Source organism: Onychostruthus taczanowskii, unplaced genomic scaffold (assembly GCF_017590055.1).
Source record: "Onychostruthus taczanowskii isolate IOZ18803 unplaced genomic scaffold, ASM1759005v1 scaffold56, whole genome shotgun sequence".
Taxonomy (NCBI): domain Eukaryota; kingdom Metazoa; phylum Chordata; class Aves; order Passeriformes; family Passeridae; genus Onychostruthus; species Onychostruthus taczanowskii.
The window spans coordinates 919,604-942,675 of record NW_024503235.1 but is presented as its reverse complement, the minus strand read 5'-3'; the positions used below and the strand labels follow the sequence as shown (position 1 = coordinate 942,675).

General features: G+C 46.0%; 1 protein-coding gene across 1 annotated transcript; it reads right to left on the bottom strand.

Moving 5' to 3' along the window:
• Window positions 1–681: 681 nt before the first annotated feature.
• On the bottom strand, window positions 682–22,549 carry MYOM3 (myomesin 3). The gene is made up of 36 exons (XM_041417351.1): window positions 22,418–22,549; window positions 22,203–22,277; window positions 21,447–21,612; window positions 20,755–20,912; window positions 19,324–19,419; window positions 18,605–18,693; window positions 16,335–16,379; window positions 15,975–16,115; window positions 15,311–15,472; window positions 14,917–15,058; window positions 14,630–14,829; window positions 14,303–14,356; window positions 14,033–14,160; window positions 13,273–13,456; window positions 12,109–12,283; window positions 11,414–11,535; window positions 10,739–10,926; window positions 10,502–10,628; window positions 9,925–10,103; window positions 9,736–9,850; window positions 9,318–9,474; window positions 8,906–9,015; window positions 8,415–8,459; window positions 8,162–8,298; window positions 6,974–7,118; window positions 6,414–6,473; window positions 5,659–5,726; window positions 5,316–5,426; window positions 4,602–4,689; window positions 3,956–3,994; window positions 3,678–3,783; window positions 2,781–2,944; window positions 2,178–2,214; window positions 2,043–2,065; window positions 1,900–1,955; window positions 682–1,196 (listed from the first exon to the last, which is right to left on the bottom strand). The coding sequence occupies exons 1-36, from the start codon at window positions 22,522–22,524 to the stop codon at window positions 900–902; spliced, it is 4,296 nt and encodes a 1,431-aa protein (XP_041273285.1). The 5' UTR covers window positions 22,525–22,549; the 3' UTR covers window positions 682–899.
• Window positions 22,550–23,072: the final 523 nt, after the last annotated feature.

Genomic DNA, 23,072 nt, shown 5'->3' with positions numbered 1-23,072 from the left:
AATCATGTTGGAGTGGGACATGAGTGGTGACTTTATCCAGCAGATGTCAGTGATGTGCATCTAACTGAATTGAATTAAATTCAGTTTCTTTTTACTTTTGATTTTAATAGAAGATAAAAGATGGAACATTGCTTGGAGAGTGAATGGAGGAAGCAAATAGGATGTGTTATTTTCCCTTCTCACCAACTGCACAAGGAATTCTTCACTCACTCCAGCCCTTGAGTGATGTTCCCTGCTGTCTGTGCAAGCCTGACTGTTGATTTTGGAAGACATTCATTAGATGTGTCTTGCAATTAGATTGCTTAATTCAAACAGAGCCTGTATCCCAGGGGTGGGTGACCTCTCTAAGTTAACTTTTCATTCTATTTAAATAGAAACCCAATGCTCAGCTTTTTCCTACCAGTTCACCACCCTTTTTTTAGTAGGTAATTTTAAAGAAGGTTCACACAGAAAGAGCCACATTTGTAATTACATTTACCTGTGAGAATTCCTGATTTGCAGGGTCATTTTTATGTGTGGAGCATGTCCTGACTTCCCATGCACCCACAGGTGGAGTGATTTCATCATGGATGTACTCAAAGCAGTGCTGAGATGTCACCAAGGGTTTGAGTTTAATGACACACACACAGGCTACAAGAAAATCTGTTACATACAGTGATTTAATACAAAAAGCCTCACATGTGGATCCTCTGGTATTTCCCACACAGATTTACCAGGGCAGAGTCTGTCTGGAAGGTGAACATGCAGTGTACATACGTGTGAGCACACACACACACACCCACCCCAGAATTGTTCTCTAACAACTGCCAAAACACTGAAATATTGCTAAAATAAACACAGAGACACCAAAAGGCATCTGAAGGAGTTAAATTCCTCTCAAACTCAAGGAGACAATTAATTCATTTAGGCTTTTTTGTGGTAATCCCAGCTGGGACTTCCTGCTCTGTTCCTACTGGGATCTCCCCGTGTTTATAGACACTGATAGTGACCTGCCCTATTTCAGACCCATATTTATTCTTGACATAGATGCTGTATTTTCCTGTGTCTTCATTGCAGACTCTCTCTATGGTGATTGTGACCACTGAGCCCTTCACATCCATCTTGTATCTGTCCTTAAACACGATGACCTTCTCGTTTTTGAACCAGGTGATCTCTGGGTAGGGGTCTCCAGACACACAACAGGTTAAGCACAGGGTCTGTGGTGAAGCAGAGAACAGAAATTGATTATGGAGCTGTAAATGCACAGGGAAATTCAGTTCATAGAATCATAGCATCATTTAGGTTGGAAAAAAACCTTTAAAATTGAGGCCAGCTCTTAACCCAGCCCTGCCAAGGCCACCACTGAACCTTGTCCCCAAGTGCCACATCCACACCTCTTTTAAATTAAGAACAATAAAAATCAGTTCTCACATTTCCATTCGGTGACATTCCAACACTGATATCTGATACTCCTTTTCCTGATATCCTCCAGTACAGTCAGGATTAACCTGCCTGAATTCACTGGGCCTGACTCATATTTATCTCACTGTCTTTTTATAGCTTCCTGTGCTGTCAGGTGGCACTGCACAGGCACTGGTGAGCTTGCAGTTACTTTGCAGGGGTTTTGTTCTGCCTGAGTAGAGGGGAATGTGACTCAGAAATGAAAGCAGGGAGTTGGGCTGATGGGAAAATCAGGCCCAACATCTAAAGGCCTTCAGAGTCCAATCCTCTGAAATGAAATGGGAGACAGATCTGTCTGTGGAGATGACCCAGGAGGGCACCACTTCCCCTCTGTGGCAGTGCAGCAGCTCAGAAAAGCTGCTGGCAGCGCCCAGGAGGGTAAAACCAGGACCTTTCCTCCCCATCAGCCATCCTTCTGTGTCTGTGCAAGGACCAGTTAATGGAGTTACTCAATATTACCTTGTCCTCCATGATGGTGGCAACATCTGGCAGACCTTGAACGACCCTGGCACGACCTGGGAATGAACAAATAGAACCTTTTAGTTTTTCTTATCAGCAAACTTGGCTTTGTTTCACTGAAGGGAAGAGATTCCTTTACTTACGCTTCTCTGCTATTGCTGCTTCCCTGAAAGGGAGAGAAAATGATTGTGGTTTTGTTTGTTAGCCATTATATTAACAATTTAGAGTGTGAGACTCAAAATAGATTTAGGTGTGAATATATTTAGGCAGGAACTTACTTCAGCCTCCTGTGCTCAGCCAGGGCATCTTCGAAAGCTGCAAGAATGAAAGGTTTTAGGGAAAGTTGCCTTTTGTTTTTGTTTGACTCAGTGGATTTAGCATTATGTTTTTGTTACCAGTGCTGGGATTACATGGATAAATGTAATTATTCTCTAAATGGTATCTGTCCCTGCCTTAAGGAATCACAGCTCTGTTTGTGTACTGCTGAAATAAGTGGGACTGAGTTCTCTCTTCCCAAAGAGAAGTTCAGAGGAGAAAAATACCTCCCAGCAGTTTGGAAAAGCCTGTGTAAACCTGAAGTTCTCTTCTCCAAGATGCCACCTGTGAGCTCTGTTGTCCAGTGGAGGAATTGGGCACATCCCAGGAGCAGCTGCCCCCTTCCCATCCTTTCCCCAGCAGTGCCAAGGCTCCCTAAAGGCTTCACTCCTTTCTCCTGCACACTTCCCCTCTGCTCGTGCTTCTGTGGGCTCTTCCCTGTCCTCCTTAGCACAATTCCACATGGATTCCACATGGAAATCAGCTCCAGCTCCAGAAGGGAGAGAGGAATCCCTGCCCAGGTTTGAAGGGCTCCTGGAAAGCAGCTGAGGAGTGACTCAGCTCACCTTGCCCAGACAGGTCTGTTGACAGTTTGTGGGAGCTGTTCCCATCGAATATCTCCAGGGTGTATTTGCCCTTATCAGCCTCCTTGGGCTCCAGGATGTGCAGCCAGATCTGGTTCATGGTGCTCCCAGCTCTCATCCTGTCACGGCTTTCCAGTTGTTTCTCCCTGAGTAAGCAAGTGATGTCATTTCAGTCATGTTTAGCAGAGCTGGAGAAATCACTTTTTTTCTAGTGGGAGTCAGGATTTATTTCATGGAGAGGGGAAATCCCATGGGGCTGTACTTTGAGGCAGTTTGCCAAAGCTTCATAAACTCTACAAAAACTCCTAGTTCTTATTTAAAGGATTAAATCCCATTCAGATGTTGAATATTTGTAAGTATTTAGCCCTTGAATGTTATTAAAAGTTCACCTCCTTATCTACACGTGTAGGTGGTATCTAATAAAACACCAGCTCTCTATTTAGGAAGATATTATGAGGCTAAATTCGTCAGTGTTTGGGAAGAATTTTGTAATTTTGGGAATATTTTTTATTCAGAGTGGGGGAAGAGAGTGGTTTAGGAAAAGATGAAGTAATAAAAATAAAGTGTTTGAAAAAATTCTGTCTGTAACCAAGGAGGCTGTAACTCAGCAGTATCATAAGTGCAGCATCATTATTATTCTAGGAAAGATGATCACTTATAAATATTTCTGCAATGCTAGATAAAAATAACATGACTTTCCATTCTGGAATTCCCAGACATGTTCCAGGATGGGAGTGAATTGTGGATTTCAGCCCTCACTCAGACAAATCCACAGTTGCCTGAAAAATTTAGGGGCTCAGGCCCAAATGTTTAATTTTGGATAAACAGTTACAAGGAACAGTGCTCCAGAAGCTTTGCAAATACTTTTTTGGGGCTTACTTGTGGTACCAGGTGGTTTTCATGTAGTCTGTGTAGTACTTGACATCTGTGTAGATTTTGATGCCTTCCTCAGTAGGCTGGATTTTCAGAGGAGTGGCAGAAAGAGCTGGTGGTGTAAGGGAAAGATGAAATTGAGGAGGAATGCCCAGATTTACCTGTTCCAGAACAAAATCCCAGCCAAAGCAGCAAGGAGGGGTGGTGCTGTGCTCGTTCCACACCCAGGCACAGCTGTGCCACCCCAGCTCTCCCCTGTGCTGCAGTGCTGAGAGCTGACATACCACTGATCCTGCACAGCTCCTTCAGAAGCTCCTCAAAGGCTGAAAGACAAAGATTGAAGTGTCTATAAATACAAATCATAGCAAACCACATCCAATCTGCCAGTTAATTTCACTGTGGATAGGATGTTTTATATCCACGGGTTATTTACTGTCTTTTTCTGTGGCAGAGCTCACTGGAAATGGAGTTTTTGCCTCTGATTCATTTGTTTTCAGATGCTGGGCATTTCTTACTAAATTTAGATGCTCCTATCTTCCTTCCCACTCACCATGTGCCTCCCAGACAGGAGATTTATGTACCAGGTTTAAGTGATGGATTCCAGATGTCGGGGCAGCATTTAATCTTGGCAGCAGAACCTTCTGATTGATTCTGGGTTGAAGTGACTGAAACATCCCTGAGCTTTTATCTGTGGGGCTTGGCAGAATTTATGATTCTTGAGAAATGGCTGCAGGTGGAAATGACATCAGCATGTAGAGCAGGAAACTCTTTAAATTTAGCCAGTAACTTTTTAGTGTGTGTTTTAATGCCTATAAAAGCACATAGGACATGTAGGTTTCATAGAAAGAGAGGATATTTGGTTTTAAATCCAAAATGAACTCGGGGCAGAGGTGTGAATGTGTCTTACTGTGTGATCCAAGGTTCTCCTACCTCCTTTTGTGAGGTCCAGCTGGGTGGAGTCCTCTCCTCGGTTATCTGACACCACTGCTTTGTACAGGCCCTCATCTGCCTTGGTTACCTACCAAATAGTGTGTGCAGGTGTAATATTGATTAAAATAACCCAAACAAGCCCCAAAACAAACAACACCCCTCCCAGAGAAATTTCCCATGTCACTGAAACAGGGCAGGGTTTGGAAAAGGGGAAAAAGCTGAGATTTTCTTCTTCCTTCCCAATGAATTTGGTTGAACTGAGCAGAAATGAGGAGGAAAAAAGGGTCAATTTGCCCCAAAACTTCCTGTGAAAGGACAGAGGGGTTCAGAAGCTGTTGGTTTTGGAGGGTCAGTAGCTCAGCTTTTGCCTCAGTCCCTGTGTGAAACCAGCTCTTTTCAGCCTGTCAGGATGTGTTAAACTTTGAACAGCCACCCACTGTTAAAACCATCTTGTTTCTTCTTAGGATCTTCAAATCACAGCCTGGTTTGGGTTGGAAGGGACCTTAAAGATTGTTGAGTTCCAAACCCCTGCCATGAACTCCACTAGAACTCAGATTCAGAACCTGACTGTACCATGAAAAGTTTCTTCTTTTGCTTTTCTCAGCGTTTCTTTCACTCATGGGCAATACCCCAAACCCACGTGGGATATGAATAAGATCAGCCCACACTTTTTTGCCATTTTCCTGTGGACCTCTGAGCTGTTTGATGTTTCACCTTTGGGATCTGCAGAGTTCCCATCCCAGTCTGTGGATCAAACACTCCACCAGCTCGTGCCTTGTGATTGAAGAACCACTGGAAGTTGGTGTCCTTCCTCAGGTTTGTTGCCTGTTTGAAGTCAACATTTAGAAGTCAAAATCCGTTTGATTTCTTAATTCTTGGATGTCCTAATATGAATCATCACTTACATTACTCCAGAATCTGAGAATGTCCCTTCTTTGTTAAAATTTCTGCCCAAAAGAAACCATCTTACTGTCACTGCAGCAAAGCATTTGCACAAGCACTGCTCATGTCCTCTGAAAATCGCACCTAAAATTCAATGCTGAAGGAATTCTGTTACCTTGCAGGTGAGGAGCACTTCACAGCTCTCCAAAACTTTCCATGTCAGGTTCTCTATGAAATGTGGACCTGGAAAAGGAATGAAATCTCTCTCGTGTTGCCTTTGCCGTGTTTCCTGCGGGAATGCTTCCATCTAGTGCTGGATTCCCGCAGTGCACCTGGGAATTCCCGAATTTCCAGGGAACAGGGAGGGGAAACTGAAATAAATTACTTTAGATCCTTTCATCCCACACTGGGCAGCTCTGAAGCCGAGAAGGAGACTGGATTTATAACGTGCTGTCACAGTCACTAACAAGTGAATATTTTTATCCTCACCAGGAGGGAATCACCTTTCCAGTTGTAATATTTTTCCAATGAAATTGTTTTATAAACTTCTTTCTTCATCAACATAAGGTGGGAGGTGAAAGTGGAATGCATGAATCTTTACAAACTTAGCTAGAAATCCTGGTTTTTACAAGTGAATCTTAATTACAGAATGTATATTCAGGTTGGACAATTTTCAGGGTTTGAAAGTGTTCAGTGCCACAGCACTGATGCAGAAGATCTCCACTGATAAATCTGCCTAGCTTGGCTAAAACTAGTTCATTATTTGATTTTTAAGGGCAGGGCAAAGTATCTGAAAACAAGGAGTCTTATCCTAGCGTCTTAATCAGCTTAACTAATGTGTTTAAAAAGATGCTGAAGTGAAAGAAATTCATTTGGGTTTTGCCATCCTGGCCTCATTCTGACGGGTCCTTAACCTTTGGCTGACCTTACCCTGCTTTTTCTTCCATTGTCTCCGTTTTGCTTCAGCTTCTTCTGCCACTTTAGCAAAAGCTGTGGAACAGCAAAGGACAAAGTCAACAACCCCCCATGATTGGATATTTCCTCTACAATAGAGATATTTCTTCCTTGTCCTGGAGTGTAGTTGACACTTTCTTTATTACCTTTAGTGCAGTGAACCAGCTGCTAAATACACTGAATTTCCAGCCTGATCCTGCCCTGATAAATGACTACACACTCTCCACTCTGCTGCCAAGGCACAGTTCACTGCAAGCTAAAATGTAAAACATTTGGAAGGAAGAACTAAGCATTCCACTTCAGCAGACTGCTTTTATCATCAAACACCTATTTATAAGACTAAAAGCTTTAATTTATGATAAAGAGAGATTCAGATCATTTCTTAAATGATTCCTGCACTTTAAATCTGGGCTAAAATTTGCTCTCCCCATTCCCAGTGTGCCATTAGAACTGTTGGAAATACTTTGGGGCCTTAAGTTCCTCACAATGTTTCCACTGAGCATGGCAGTCTATATTTGATCCTGAATTTCACTTACATTCATCTATGAGAGCAAGGGTGAATTGACCTTTGGCTTTCCCATCTTTGAGCTGGGCTGTGTACACCCCTTTGTCATCAGCACAGAAATCCTGGATTATCAGTTCCACGAGGCCTTTCTCTTTGACAAAGTTGATTTTGTGTGTCTGTGTAAAACAAAGGACGTAGGATAAAGTGAGGAGATTTCCACAGTGGAACTGCTCCTGGCACAGTTGTTTTGTACCTGTTTCCTTATAAACTCTTCTCTTTTTACAGGATGAGGAAGGCAGAGCACTGTGCTGTGCCAGGCTGTGGGATTCATCTGTTGTTTATGTGTGTAGGAATGGTAGAATTGCTTCCAGCAGAGAGAAAGTTCTGTAAAACCACCTAACCCAAAACATGCTTCCTTCATGGGTATTACAGAGCTGAACCAGAATATCTGTGATTTTCAGTGACATGGAATTGTTCCAATCTCTGATGTGTAGTTCCATATTTGGCCAGGATGAGGAATATTTCCCTCTCTTGCTGAGGTGCAGGTACCACTGAGCTCCTGCACCTGAGAGTGCCAGGTGCCTAAACACAAACATCATCATTCTGCCTCCCTGCCCTGTTTGCTCTGAGCAAATATTGTCCTTCCAACCCGCCTGATAAATTGTGCAGATCCCTGTCAGCTCTCCAGTGGAGAGGAGACAGATTTTAGAAGAGATAAAGCCTTGGATAAACTTGTTACATGTTGATTTAACCCCCCCAACAGGGCACTGACAGCTCTGAACTGCTCTGGCCTCGACCTGTCCTTTGTTCTGGGGGTCCTGGTTGTTATCTGGGCATTGCTGCTCTGCACTGAGCTGACAGCCCATGATTTATATTTGTGCTTCATTCTCAACTGTTCTCCCCTCTGGTCCTCTCATTCCAAGTATTTTTTAAATGTTCTAATATTAATTTGATATGGGAGGACAAGGAGGAGGCCTGAACATTTTTGTGGATGTTTGAGGAGGTTGGAGGGTGCTGTAACACAAGGGGTTATTTCCAGTGCTTTGGACTGAGAAATAAATCACTTCCATCTGCTCTTAGAATTCATGAGATTTTGAGATTTGCCTGTATTCAGTTCAAAATCCCCATCAAAATATCCGATGGGAATTCAGAAAACTGGGAATGTGCCCTGTTCAGCAGTGGGGAAGCAAGTCAAGATGAAATGCAGAATAAAACCTACCGGGGTACTGGTGAGCTCCTTGTCATTGAAGATCAGGTGCAGCTCAGCACCTGGGGACAGCTTCTCCACCTCCAGCCACAGCCTCACTTCCCCTTTCTCCAGAACATCGATGTTCCAGCCAGATATCAGCTTGATCACTGGCAACAGAGAGAACCACCAGGGGAATCACAGGGTTTGGCCCAGCCAGGGCTCTGCTGCCTTCCCTCTTCCCAGGCTGGCCCCCTGCTCGTGGCTCTTTGCTGCTTCAACTTACGTGGGTTCCTGATTTCGTGGCTACGTTTCAATAACTTGTCCAGATCTGAAATGCAGAGAATTAAAAGTCAACTCTCAGCCAAAACAAATTAATTGTATCAATTTAATTTGTTGATCATTTATGTCAAAGAGAAGATAAAACATTCAATAATGGGGAGGACTAGAGAAGGTGGTGAAGGGAATTGTTGGTTATGTCTGAATAAAGCATTGGGAGTGTGCTAAAGAAGTTATAAATCACTGTGACAGTGTAGCCAAATGTGAAATGTGAACTGCAGTGGAAAAATGACTTTGCAGAAGCACGGAATCTTTCCTTAGGGGACTGTAAAAGAAACTGCCCTTGGGCCTTCAAGGAATGGGAAACATCTTTTTAGTGATACCATTAAGTGACATTAGTCACTTACTATTCTTCTGCAAGAAGCTTTCCTCTAAACATCTAAGATTAGAAAATGAGGGCACACTAGTTTTTTGTTGTTGGCAATTACCAGTTTTTACCTTCTTTTGTTAAAGTGCAGCTGGCAGAGATATCATCATCTACATCCGTGACCTCCACTGAATACACACCCAGGTCCTTTTCTGAGGGCTCTTTCAGTATCAGTTTTGATCTACAAGTAAAAAGAATAATAGCAAAAAAATATATATTTTCCTCAGAAATGATATCTCCTGTAACAGAATTTGATACAGCCAGAACAGGAAATGTAGAAATCATTAGAATTTATAAATGCCACTGAGGAGCAAGGTAAAGATTTTGGGAATAGGATGGCAGCTGCTCCCCAGATTGCACTGATCAGTCTATTTCATGGACTCCAGATCTGGGAATCAAGGAAAGGACAGGGAAGCATCTGGCTTCAGGTTTTTCTTGGTGTTTAATGTGTTCTTTACTCACCAGTGTGCATTAGATACTCACCTATTGCCTTTCTCTTCAATCTGGACTCGGTCAGGATCTGGAGGTCCCTCATAGTCCTTTGACCAGATAAATTCAGAGGAGTCATTCTTTTCAGGAGCTTCAAAGGCCATGTAAATGAAACCCTCTTCATCCACCCCAAGTTCAATTTCATTTGTACCTGGATGAGCGAAAAACACACAAAACATTCCTTACCAAAGGAGATCAGGGTTGAGCTTCTGCACATCTAACTCAAAAACAACCCCCAGAACCAAACCACACAGAGCACAGTCAGAGCTAATTAATTTGGGTAGCTTGATTTGTTCATCTTTGTTTTACTGAAGGTGTTTCTTGCTGTGAAACAAGTAGCTGATGCTGATTTCCACCCAAATCATACATTTATTTACAGCCTGGCCCAGTCTCGTGGCTTTTAGCTTCATACCAGGTTTGGTTTTAGCCACCACAGGGTCTGAGGGGAGTGAAGGGGGTCCAACTCCAGCCTTGTTCAGTGCTCGTACTCGGAAAATGTAGCACTTCCCTGTTTCCAGGTCTGAAACCTGCAGGAAACACAGCCAGCAATTAATGTCAGACTAGGACAAGCAGCACTTGGACACTAAGAGCAGCTACAGACCTTCATGTGGGTGGTGGCTGTGGGCTGCTTGTTTATCTGTTTCCACTCTTCTGAGCCTTCTTCACACAGGTCTATGAAATAGCCTGTGACTGGTCCTGCCCCCAGGTACAGAGGAGCTTCCCAGTGCAGCTGCAGGGAGGAGTCCCTCACCTCAGTGCACCTGACATCGTAAGGAGGGCCTGGCACAAAGGGAACAGGGAAAACCACAGTTGGGTTGGGATCAGAGAGCAGAGTTTAGGGTAGCAGTTGAGTAGTGGGTCTGTAGGGGATGGTTTCTGTGGTAATTAGGGGTGGGTTTATGAAAGAGCATAACCAGCTGCTTTAATGGTATTTGCTGTGGTGTAAAGAAAAGAGAATTTAGAGTTTAGATCCTGATCCTTCATTCTCTGGAAACAGTATTATTAAAAATACCTCTATCTGTGTAATGCAGGAATAACACCCTGCATCAGAACAGCCCTGGAAGTGTTTTGTGCTTTTCTGTCCTGGAAGCAACCATTTCTACGGTAGAAACCCCTTGGAAGAGTGAGGTGATAACAAGCTGGTGACATTTTCCTGGATGGTTTTACATGAGGGATACCTGGCTCTGGCATTGTCCATTCCTCACATCTGAACAAGTCACTGGGCTCGGACACGTCCCCAACTCCAGCCCTGTTCACGGCACGGGCACGGAACTCGTACAGGTGCCCCTCCTGCAGGCTGCTGACCTTGGGGTGCAGAAGGGCAGACGTGGTCAGTTCAGCAGGACACTGAAGAAGCAGAAAAAGCCCAGCTCACCCTTGGGGCAGCTGTTGCCAGCTGTGCCCCAAATGGATACCGTGCAAACGCGCCGAGGGATCGGCCGAGTGTTGACTTCGTGCCAGTCGGGCTCAGAGTGGTCGTGCTGGTCCAGGAAATATCCCAGGATCTTTGTTCCTCCTTTGTGCTTCGGGGCTTTCCAGCCAATGGTCATCTCAGTCTTGCCACAGTGCAGCAGCACAAAGTCACGAGGGGCAGAGGGACAGGCTGGGCACAGAGGGACAGACAGAACAGCAGTGTCAGTGTTCACTGGGAGCCACAGCAAAAGCCTGGGATGTGTCTCAGGAGTCCCTTGCCTGGTGCTTTATGGTTTGTGTGGCAGAAAAGATGGGAGCAGTGGGTTGATAAAACGGGGAACATGCAGGGTTGGGTCCTGGATGGTGTGGTTGTAGGATTTTCTGATTTCCCTGGGAAATTCCCAATGTTGGTTTCCAGACATCTAATAACTGAGCACTTAAAATGGTCACTTGTACCCAGAGCCAAATTAACACCACAAATGTAACACACTGCTAGGCCAAAATGCTAATTAATTAACTCTGTCCACGCTTGGCAAGTGTAATTGATGGCAGAAGCTTCAGGGTACAAGAAAATGAGTTCCCTTTTGTTTTGTTCCTCAGACACTGTCACCATAGCAGGCAGTGGTGGCTGTGCCTGACAGATGGGGCTGGAGGGGTTTCATTTGGTCACTACTCACCAATTGCTGGCCTCACAACGATGGGATCTGTTTCTGGTGAGCTCTCACTCAGTCCTGCATCACTGACAGATTTCACACAGAACACATATTCTTTTCCAGGCTGCAGCCCAGGAACAGTAAATCTGGGAGAGCAAATTAATATGTTTGTGTTTGCCTATGCACAGGTAAACAGTGCTGGAACAGACAGCAACACAACTTAATAAGGCTTAGTTCTTGCAAAATCATTATTTGTCATTACAAATTAATGTGTCACATGAAATGGCTTCAGATAACTCACAGTGGGTATGGATCAGATGGAGAGGAATCACCATGGGCAGGGAGATAAACAGGACTTTTTAATGGACCTTTTCTGCTTGACATGTGACCCCCACAGCTGGAGAGTGACTGTAAATTCTGCATGTGATTGACACCGACTTACTCTAGTGGAACACAGGCAAACCCATGGAATGTGGTTGTGCTGGTGCCCCAGGCTCAGTGGGGCTGTACAGCCCAGCCCGTGGAGAGCACACAGCCTTGGCTGAGCCTTGGAGCAATCCTGACCCCTCCGAGAGGCCCTGGTGTTGGTGTGCCTGCCAGCCTGTGCGTGGGGACTGAAGGAAGTTCTTTTTTTAACTGAAACACGACTCCAGGCAGAAACAGAAGAATGCAGGTTGGGCCCCTGGCATCCCTGAGCAGAGCAGAGGAGCTGCACTCACTCGTTGCCTGTCACTGGCTTGTTATTGACTGTTTGCCATTCCTCCGTGCCCGTCTCCCGGCAGTAGATGTAATAGCCAAGGGGCTCCAGGCCATCCTTGGGCTTGTCCCACTGCACAACAACAGATGTCTTGGTGTCTCTGAAGGCCAAAACCTGAGATGGTGGATGGGGAGGAGCTGAAAAAGGGAAGAAACAAACAAACAACAAAGACAAAAGTAGTGAGGGTTAAAAGCTATAATTTAAAAAAGCCCAAACTATTAGAAATGAGTTGGCCTGTTTGATCAATTCACCCTTTTCCAGAGGAGCATTTTCAAATTGTTGCCCAGGGAAGCTCTGGCTGCCCCATGCCTGGAAGTGCCTAAGGCCAGGTTGGATGGGGCTGGAGCAGCCTGGATGGTGGAAAGTCCCTGCCTATGGATCAGCTTTGAGGTCCCTTCCAACCCAAACCATGCTGGGATTCAGTGGAATTAGAGCAAAACGCCACAGACAGGGGCCCACTGTACAGGATCTGGTTTTGTGCTTGGGTTTGCCAGATGACTTCTTCCTCTCCCAGTTATGTCTGCAGATACCCCACACAACCTCTTCTAAAGCAGAGGGGAAACAAAGCTCATCTTTTGATTGTCTCTGAACTGGGACCTGCTTCACTCTGCATTTCCATCTATGAGTGAACACTGAGGAACAGCTTCAATACACAAATAAAGAGTCAGTGCTCATCCCTCTGCAGAAGAGAAACACCAACATGGGCCTGTGGTCCTCCTTCTGCAAGCTCAGTCCAGGGAGAAAACAACTCAAAGCAGCCCTGCAGAGGCTGCTGTCCTGGCTGAGCCCCCCAGCCCAGGCTGCTGCAGCCTCCTGTCATTCCTTCCACGCTGTCACCTCCCTCACACCATGCTGGAAGCATCCTCAGATTAAACACAGGCTTCAACTGTTCCTGTTTTATTAAATGTAATTCCCTGCTCACTGGTTGCTCAGATTAACACTGCCCTCACCAACTGCAAACCAATTAAAGAAGGATTTAGGGCTTCAGGAGATTTCCTTATATCAAAGTACTGCTGTGTAACCATAGACCGTGCAGTTCAGAGGGGAGCGTGGGCAGGGGATCCCCCTGATTCCTGGCATCCCCTGTGGCCAGGGTTAGTGCAGGGCACAGCAGGGCAGGGGTTACCGGGCTGTGCCCCGGCGGTGACGGGCGCGCTGGGCGCCGAGGGCTCGCTGATCCCAAACTTGTTCACGGAGCGCACGCGGAACCGGAAGGATTTGCCCTTCTCCAGACCGAAGAGTGCAAATCTTGGGGAGTTCACTGGCGTCTCCAGGTTCACCATTTGCCAGGAGTTGCTGCCTACGAGTGACTGAAATGAAAAATGTGATGATTCACACCTCTGAAAGTGAGCACAAAACCCTCCTGACCAATAACAAATCTGCGCTTCGTAGGAAAGGAATTTGAAAAGCTCCAAACAAAACACAAACCAAGCCATAAATTATGTATTTCTTGTGGGTGTACCCACAGTTTTCACCCTTGGCAGCAGAGGGCCCCTTTGCTACAGGAGGTTAGATGTAAGGATGCATGAAAGGAGATTGGCAGAAGATACTAATTAACCAACAGAGTGATTAGTGGGGAACAGGACAGTGAGGTATTGTGCAGTTCTTCACAGCTTTTCCACCTTTCAGGGCTGGAACAGTTCTTCCTGTCAGAATTGTGCCTGTGGTATTAAAATTCCTTGTCCATTCCTTGTTAGTCATTAGTCCTTGAGAGTCAGGGCCATGGCTCAGGGGATCTGTGGGGCTGGAGGAGGCTGAACCAGCTGGGTTTGAGGCTGGATCTCCCCAGTTCCTAACTGGGAATGGCCTCACCTGTGCCATGGCCCACCTGAAAAAGAAATGGTTCTTCTCTGCAGCTCCCCTCCTGTGTGCTATTATTTTCTTACCTTTTCCACATAATAATGCAGTGGCTCTCTGCCTCGTGGATCTGGTTCATCCCAGGCCAAAGCCACATAATCTTCTCTGACCTCACTTGCATGAACATTGGTGGGTGGCAAGGGAATTTTAATGTGTCCTATGGGAAGGCAGAAAAGGCTTCAGCGATCATGTGTCAGGAAAATAAAAATTCTTTTTTAATGCATTCTGTTCTCCCACTATAAATTAAGATTCTTCAATATAAAGAAGGAGACAAACAATTTGAGGAAATTTGAACTCACCCTCCAGGTCATCCTTGGATATTTCTATGGTCCTGCCCTGGTCGTATGGAATCACTGCAATGACAAACAGGGCAGAGTTACCCACCCACAGGAGGAGCTTGGGGAGAAAGACAGAACCCAGGGCTGGCTCGTTGGTTCTGTGCACAGTTATAGACATTTTATGTCACAAACAATGGTACTTTGAGCTTTTTCTGTTCAGAATGCTCCCAAGATGGGCTCAGCAAAGACATTTTTGGGAATGGGGAGGATCTGGACCATCTGCACTCAGTTATTCCTGCAGCCTCCCGTGGTCCCGAGGGAGCAGATTGTCGTGGCTTTGGTACCCACCTGTCACTCTCTTGTCCCTGCTGGGGTCGTGGGTGGTGACAGGGTCACTGGCCTTTGAAGGGTGGCTGGTGCCAGCCTTGTTGACAGCCTTGACCCGGAACTGGTACGTCTGTCCCTCAGCCAGGCCCAGCACTGGGCACCTGCAGCCCTTCACAGGCTGGGCACTGCACTGCAGCCACTGCTCTGAGCCAGCCACACACCTGCAAGGACACACAGCCCACAGGCCTCCTTTGTTCTACTGCCACATAAAATAGGGTTTCTTAGCTCCAGGGTGATGCCTTACAGACCTTTCAATGAGGTATCCCAGGATGGGGCTTCCTCCATCATCACTGGGTGGTACCCAGGAAAGGATCAGGCAGTCCTTGTTCACATCGTGGCATCTCACATTGAGGGGGGATCCTGGGGCACCAGCTGTGAGTGCTGCAGCATCTGCAAAACACCAGCTCAGGGTGGGGAGGTTCTGTTCTTTTCTCTTCCAGAATTTTCATTGAGTAACTTAATTTTAGGAACCTAAGGGCCTATCCCAGTAACACAATTTCCTAACACTGAAATCACCAGCGAAAATAAGATTTGGTCATTGTGGTAATTGTATCCACACACAAAATTAGGAGCTGTTTCCTTGTGTGTGGGGGGAGGGAATTCCTTTAAGCCAGGGTCTTTGGAAAGGAGATCTGCAGGTACCTCTAACAAACACATAGGTGGTCTGCTCCTTGTATCCGTGCAGCGAGGGGACACGGATGGTGTAGAAGCCCTCATCCTCCTTGTGAGCACACAGCACTGTCAGAGAGGCCTCACGCTCCTGGGACCTCAGCTCCTGACCTTCTGAGTCCTGCAGCAGCTCCCCTGTGGAGCAGGAGGAGGGGAAGGGAAATTCACCTGGATTTGCCTGGTTAGGAGTGGCAGTACTTATTTCCACATGCCTCAGAAAGCACAGAATGAGATGAGGGATCTCTAAGACATTTCTGGATTATTTTTGTGCCTCCAGATTTCAGCTGTGGACTCTGATCCACAGAAAGACTCAAGCAGAACAACAGAGAGTATCCAGAAGTTTTTCTGACTGGAGAACCACAGGTTTTTTAAACTAAGGCTCTTCAAATATTTTTATGAAGAGGAATGTCATAAATATACCTCCAAAACATTTCAATGGTATCATCCTTTACAAACAGGGAGAAGACAAACATTAAATAGTAACATCTGTAGCTTGAGCAGAGCTGAGAACAGCTCAGGAATTCTGGATTTTAATGATTTTCTTTTTTTTTTTTTCTGTGTACATTGTCACAGCTGTGAATTCCAGTGGGACATCCCCAGAGGTAAATGCACATAAACTCAGCTGTTGCCTACAAACCATCTCTGAACCAGGTGATGCCTCGTTGGTGGTCCAGTAAATCAGAGGAGAAGTAGCAGGAGAGGGTGAAAGGCTCCTTTTCTCTTGCAAACAAGGGTTTCAGTGGAAAAGCAAAATCTGCCTCTCTGGCCAGAAGGGATCCTGTGGAATGAAAGTCAGCATGATAAAGAACCTTCCAGAGCCTTCCTCCTGTAGTATTTTTATTGTCATATATTTAGTGTGAGCCTTGCACACTTTGCATGTGCAGTCAGGCTGACAGGAAAAGCTCTCAGGGAAAAAAGAATCAAATTGCAACAAAATAAAAATATAAAAATATAAAAATATAAAAATAATTAACAATAACATCCATGATTTACTCACTTTTGTATATTTCTGAATCAAATCCTGATTCCTTTCCATAATATTCTGTAAGAGAAGAGGAAAACACATTTAGCAAATCTCATGGAGTGTTTTTCTTATTAACTTAATAACACCCAGTGATGCTCAGCAAACTGTTTTTCCCTCAAGCCAGCCCTTGATTTGAACCTTTAAAGTGTCACTATGGGCTAAAAGTTCAATTCATTTGACAGCTGATGCCCTTCACAAGCCTCTGGGGATGTGGCTGCAGAGGAAATTGTTCCCATGACTGTCCAGGGGAAGCAATCCTGCTCCAAATGCTCATGTGCACACAGTTATTCAGAGCTAAGGAGGGCTTTGTCACTTTGGCTTCTGCCTTTTCAGGCAGGCAAGGTAAAGCCAAATGAAATAAAGATTTGAATAAAAGCAACCCCTTGGGTTTTAACAGCATTCCCAGAGGATGATGGGGGATTCTTGGAAACTACCAGTGACTGGGACTTCAGGATTTAACCAAAGAAAATGATGTTTGTGCTGAGACAGAGGCAGCTCCTGGAGCTCAGGGCAGGATGTCCCCAAATCAGCTGTTCCTGGATTCTCTGCAGTGTCACAGCTCCTCCACCTGCTCTGGCCTCTTGGCATCACAGCCCAACGTGAAATCATTTGGAGCTGAAACCCAACAACTGATGCACTCAGGATGAAACTGAGGTACTTTTCTCTCAAGTTGCAGCCAATGCTCATGTAAAATAAAGCCTGTGCTTCCAGTGGTGAAGTTTGGCAGTAGCAGACCAAAAAATGAGGAGTGAGTGTGAGGAGGGAAATACAAAGCCCTGGAGGTGAAACAGCCCTGTGAGACCCTCAGTGATGTCTCAGGGAAAGTGAGAGTGGATCCCAGGACCCTCCCCTGGCATCGAGGCCTTTGCAGGCAGCCAGGACCAGGGCAGGAGATGCCATGGCCTGCCTGGGCACCAGGAATCTTTCCAGGGGAGGCAGGATTAAGGCCTGGCTGTAATCTCTATTTTCAGAGCAGTAAATACAGATTGCAGAAGGAGACTTGGGTTACTGGGATGGCTCTGGGGGAGGAGCAGTGTCTGCAGTGCTTTGTAGTCCCTGGTGAGGGACAGTTTAACAGGCCTGAGGAGAGGTGAGGAGAGCTGTCCCAGCCAGGCCCACAGCCCCTGTTCCATCCTCATCCTGCTCTGATCCTAAAGATCCCCCAGGGAATTGAGAGGAGCCAGTTATTATTGGATGGAATTTTTCCTTCAGGCTGCTGCTTTGTGGCAAAGGGCAGCTCCTGTTGTGGCCACACTGTGAGAACCTCCTGGTAACTTTTCCTGTCTGCCTGCATTAGGGTAGGGGGAATTTGGGAATCTGGGAAGGATGCAAATGAAGGTTTTCTGGGCTGGTGTACCTGTCCTTTGAGAATATGCCTGCTGCATACTTCCAGTTATGCTGAATTTTGGCACTCTTTAATTAAAGGACCTGAAAGGTGTGATAATGCTCTGCTTTTACAATCGTGTCCTTCAGGGATCTGCATCCCAGACAGGATTCAGATCAAAATATGGCATGTGAAAATAATAACAGCACCCATGGCAGAGGGCTCTGTCAGTCCCACTAAAGGGTGTAATTGTCTTCAGCCCTGTAAGTCTCTTCTGTCCATGCTTTGTATTACAAAATTGTAATTTAGATATAAATAGATGAAAAGTGAACAGCTAAACTGTGATCCTGTGAGACTGCTCTGCATATTTCCTAAAGCTTGAGATTATTTCCTTTTTTAAGTGCTGGTGGTTTATTTACTTCCTTCCTCACGTCTGCCTTTGGCTGTGCAGTGTGTATCTGTGCGGAGTCTGTGCCAGTTATTTTAAGAACAGCACAAATCCAAGAGAAAAATCTTGCATTTGCTCTTGGTATTTACTGATTTCAGGGAAAAAAACGTGGCATTCCCTGCAATAATGCACTGAGAGGTCCCACTGAAAACCACAGTTCTTGGGGAACCATTTCTGGCTTATCTTTAGCAGGCTCTCTGAGAGCATGTTGAGTTCCACTGTGGGGCTGTTTCCTAGCAGTCCAGAAGAAATAAGCACCTAAATTTAGTACAATTTTATCCCAGTGAAAGGACAGCTGTGTCCATATGGAATCTGAAAGGAAAACCTTTGGCTGGGCCCAGGAGTGACTTAAGGAAGAGAAGCTGTTCTGTCCTTTTCCAGAGTGGCTGTGTGTGCCTATCAAATAATGAAAATATTTGGAAGACCCTGCAGTATTGGAAAGTTGAAACCCAAAGGAATATTTGTACTTACTCCTGACAAGCACTGTAGCAAAGGAATAAGCTTCACCATACTGATTCTTCACCTCCACACTGTACTCAGCTGAATCTTCCATGGAGCATCTGAAAAAAAAAAAAAAATTCCCCTTCTTCATATTTCACAGGACAAATTCAAAGGGGCTCCCCTTTAATCCCAGAGGTGTTTGCTTTTCATCCAGAAGCTGCTTTTCCTTTCAATTACAAGGATTTCTGGTACTTTGTAGTCAATTATTTCTCTAGAGACCCAGAAAGAAACCATTTTAAGTACTGAAGAAGCAAAAGGCCTGTGGAACGCTTGATTGCACTGAAGATTTGCATTTGTCTGTCACTGATAATTCATAGATCATAACTAATGTTGTTCTGATTACACTGATCCATCCCAAATCACATTTTTTTTGTCTGATCATGAAGTGCTTAGTGTACATTCCTTACCCTGAAAGAAAAAATGGTGCTGATACCTAAAAAAGAAGAGCAGAGGTAAATTAAGCCATTAAATTTTGTTTGGTTTTGGTTTATTTTTCATAGATTTTTTTAAACCTTGTGAACTGCTGTGGAGATTGGCAAAGGTTTAGCTCAAACACAACAGCCTAAAGGCAGGCAAGGTCAGATTCCAGAAGAATTACTTGGTTTGTTTATCATACACAGACTGGGAATTTAGGGCGAGCAGGTCTCACTCAGCTGAAAAAGCAGCTCAGCCAAGGGCACAGCCATTACCTGCTGATGTGCAGGGTCAGCATCCCAAATTTATTTTTGATCTTGTATTTTCCTGCTGGGGCTCGGCGGGGGTCGATGGGGATTCCATTTTTATACCTGGTGGAAAAGAAGGAAACGTGCTGTTAGGGAAGGACCCACATCAACCACCACAGGAAAGAGGAGGAGACACACTTCCTACCACAACAAATTCCCTCTTTTACAGATCTCCCTTTTCAATCCCAGCCAGTCTGGCAGTGAAATCCAGACCCCTCCATGCTCCTGTGTGGCTGCTCAGCCTTGGCTTCACATCCCCTGCCCTGCAGCTCCTGTGAGTGAGTTCACAGATGTCTCTTCCTTGTGTTCCCGGGGATGTGTGGGAGGTTCAGATTCTCTTTGCTCTCTGAATAATTCACAGAGGTCGTTCTGGAAGGACACAGGACATGCAGAGCTCCCACAGTGGCAGAGCTGCTGCCCACGAGTCATTAGTAATGCAAATGTTTGCACACTTAAACCTTCCAGAGGAGGAATGGCCAATCACTTCAAACTGATTGAAATACACTTTGCAAATTGGGCTTTTGAGATGGTCTTTCATTTATTTCTGGTATTTATGGAGTGTGCTGCACTCAGGTCCAGTCCATAACATTCTCCCCCTGAAGTTGGTTAATATGCAAAGGGAGTAAGTGATGGTTGTGTTGTATTTTACAAAGTGTAGAAGCAGCAGCAGTTTAATGCTGAAACACTCATGGTGTCCAAGGCAGCCAGGCCTTGCTGGGGCTTGTTTGTGGTGATTTAGTGCTGAAAGGAAGTTCTGCTTTTTGAGACTTAAATCCCAATTCTGCCTGCAGGAAAAGCAAAGGAAACAGGAAAACCTCCATGAGCATCAGCCCTGTCCCAGGAGGATCCCACAGGAATGTCCAGGGAAACCTCCATGAGCATCAGCCCTGTCCCAGGAGGATCCCATGGGACTGTCCAGGGAAACCATGAACATCAGCCCTGTCCCAGCAGGATCCCATGGGACTGTCCAGGGAAACCATGAACATCAGCCCTGTCCCAGGAGGATCCCATGGGACTGTCCAGGGAAACCATGAACATCAGCCCTGTCCCAGGAGGATCCCATGGGACTGTCCAGGGAAACCATGAACATCAGCCCTGTCCCAGGAGGATCCCATGGGAATGTCCAGGGAAAGCTCCATGAGCATCAGCCCTGTCCCAGGAGGATCCCATGGGACTGTCACTGCCTCCAGGCCCCCATGTCCCTGCTGGTCCAACCCCTCTGGACACTGAGATGTTTTCTGTCACCTCTGCAGCTCTCCCTCCCTCCCTCCCTCCCTCCCTCACCCCACTCCAGCCCGTGGCTGTCGGGGGGAGACCCTCCCTCCCTCCCTCCTCGTGGCAGGACAGGGCGGTCACTGCCGTGTGCCCGCGCCCGTGGCCGTGCTGGCAGTGCCATACCAGGTGGCCTGTGGCACAGGGACGCCCAGGGTGGTGCATGCCAGGGTGACATCCATGCTCTCCCAGACGGCGTGTGCCCGCAGCGGGATCCAGAGCAGGGGCGCCCGCCCCGCGCGCAGCTCCAGCAGCTCCTTCTGCAGGCAAGCCTTCTGCAGAGCCTGTGCCAGGGACACACGGTAAGGGCACTGCCAACGGGGTGCTCTTATGCCACTCTCACATTTTCTGTGCTAGGATTTTCTTCCATCCCATTCCATTCCACTCCATTCCATTCCATTCCACTCCATCCATTCCATTCTATGCCATTCCATTCCATTCCATTCCATTCCATTCCATTCCATTCCATTCCACTCCACTCCATTCCATTCCTTTCCTCTCCTCGCCATCTGATGAAATCCTTTCTTCTATTCTTTTAGTATAGCATTTTAAATATAATATAATATCATAATATAATAAATCAGCATTCTAAGAAATACGGAGTCAGATTCATGTCTTCCCTCATCCTGGGACCCATGAACACAACCACACTCCTACACCAACTCTCTGACACGAGGGACCTGTGGTAATGTTTCAGTGGCAGGGGTGCAAGGCCTTTAGTTGGAGGGATTTTGGGGTTGTCCTAACACCTGCTTTGGTGTAGGATCACAGTTTCAGCCCTGCTGGCAGCTGGTGCCAGCAGAGGTGTCTGCTCTGACCTTCCTGCGCAGGCCCTTGCGGTCAGCCCTCACTCGGAGCTGCCTGCAGATCCTCAGGAGCTCCTCTTCCATCTTCTCCATGTCATTCCCAAAACAAATCCTCTTCTGCCCCCTCTGTTCCAGCTCCAGGAGCTCAGCTTCCCTTCTTAGATTGTACTCCCTGGAACTACATGATGATAAAAGCCGACAGAAGTCAGGATAAAACGTTTTTTCTCTTTTTTTAGGGGTGTTTTTGTTGTTGGTAGCACACTTTTTGGTTAAATCAGGAGTGGTAAGGACAGAAACACCAGCTGATGGAGTGTGGGTAGGAATGCCAGGGAATTATCCCCCACAGGAACCAGCACTCCCAGAAGAGATCAAATTTCCATGGGGACCCACTGTTTGGCCCCTTCTAATTCTGGGGAGGAAGCTGGGAAAAGGATCAAAGAGAGGCTAAGATTTTCTGGGAAAGAGGGAGAGTCCCATCTGTTACTATTCATTAATTAATCTGTCAGTATTTTCCATTTATTCCTTTAAAATCTGGTTTCTCTCACACCCCTACATGTAAGCAGGGCAATGTTCCTCATTATCACATGGCAGCATAATTTAATTTCCTGCATTTTAGTTGAGGCCTGGTGTTTTTAAAGGAAGAACCTCTGAGTTGAACCTGCTCTTTTTGCTTTCAACAGAATAAATTGGGAGCAGTGACCCTGCCACAGAGCTGTGATGTTGCCCACAATGGTTATATTGGAGTTACAATAATAATTCCTGACTTACTTTGCTGTTTCAGAGGTCAAAGCAAGGGCAGCTGCTATTGATAGGTCTGAAGGGCTGAAGGTCTCCTCTTCCTCACTTCCAGGGCCAGGTTCATGGAAAAGAATCCAGATAATGTTCCATCATTGCACCAACTCAGAATTCTACAAATCCATGAATGTGTGGAAAGCCCTGTGTGCACCTGATGGACTCAGCCTGTCCCTGACTCTGGGACTTACCTGGTTTTAAACCTTTTTTTCCTGGTTGTGGAGGTCATTTCCAAGCTCTGTTTCCTCTCCTCCTTCTGCTCCTCCTCTCTGTGGTGGAAAAAGGCTCGGGTTCCCATGGTGGGATGTCAAAGCCAAAATTTCTTGCTGGAATAGATTGAAACATTCAAATCAGACACTTTAACAGAATCTTTTAAAGTCTTTGCTCTGCTTTGGGGTTCAAGGGCTGTGTGTGATTCATACAAAAATATTTTTACATCCACACTACGAGAGAGGTTTGGTTCATGATGCTTCTGTGGAAAGTGGAATCAGGGGGAGGAATAGAATCTCTCAAGGCAGCTAGAGCTGTCCAGAACAGGGAACAGGCAGTCCCTTGAGGATAGATTTGTTTCTCCAGGATATCATCAGGAATCCTGGAATGCTTTGGGTTGGAAGTTAAAGCCCATCTGATGGGCAGGGACAGCTCCCACCAAGCCAGGGTGCTCCAGCAGTTCCAGCTGAGCTCTCCCTGCTGCTCCTGAGGATAGATTTGTTTCTCCAGGATATCATCAGGAATCCTGGAATGCTTTGGGTTGGAAGTTAAAGCCCATCTGATGGGCAGGGACAGCTCCCACCAAGCCAGGGTGCTTCAGTTCCAGCTGCTGAAGCAGAGCTCTCCCTCATGTAC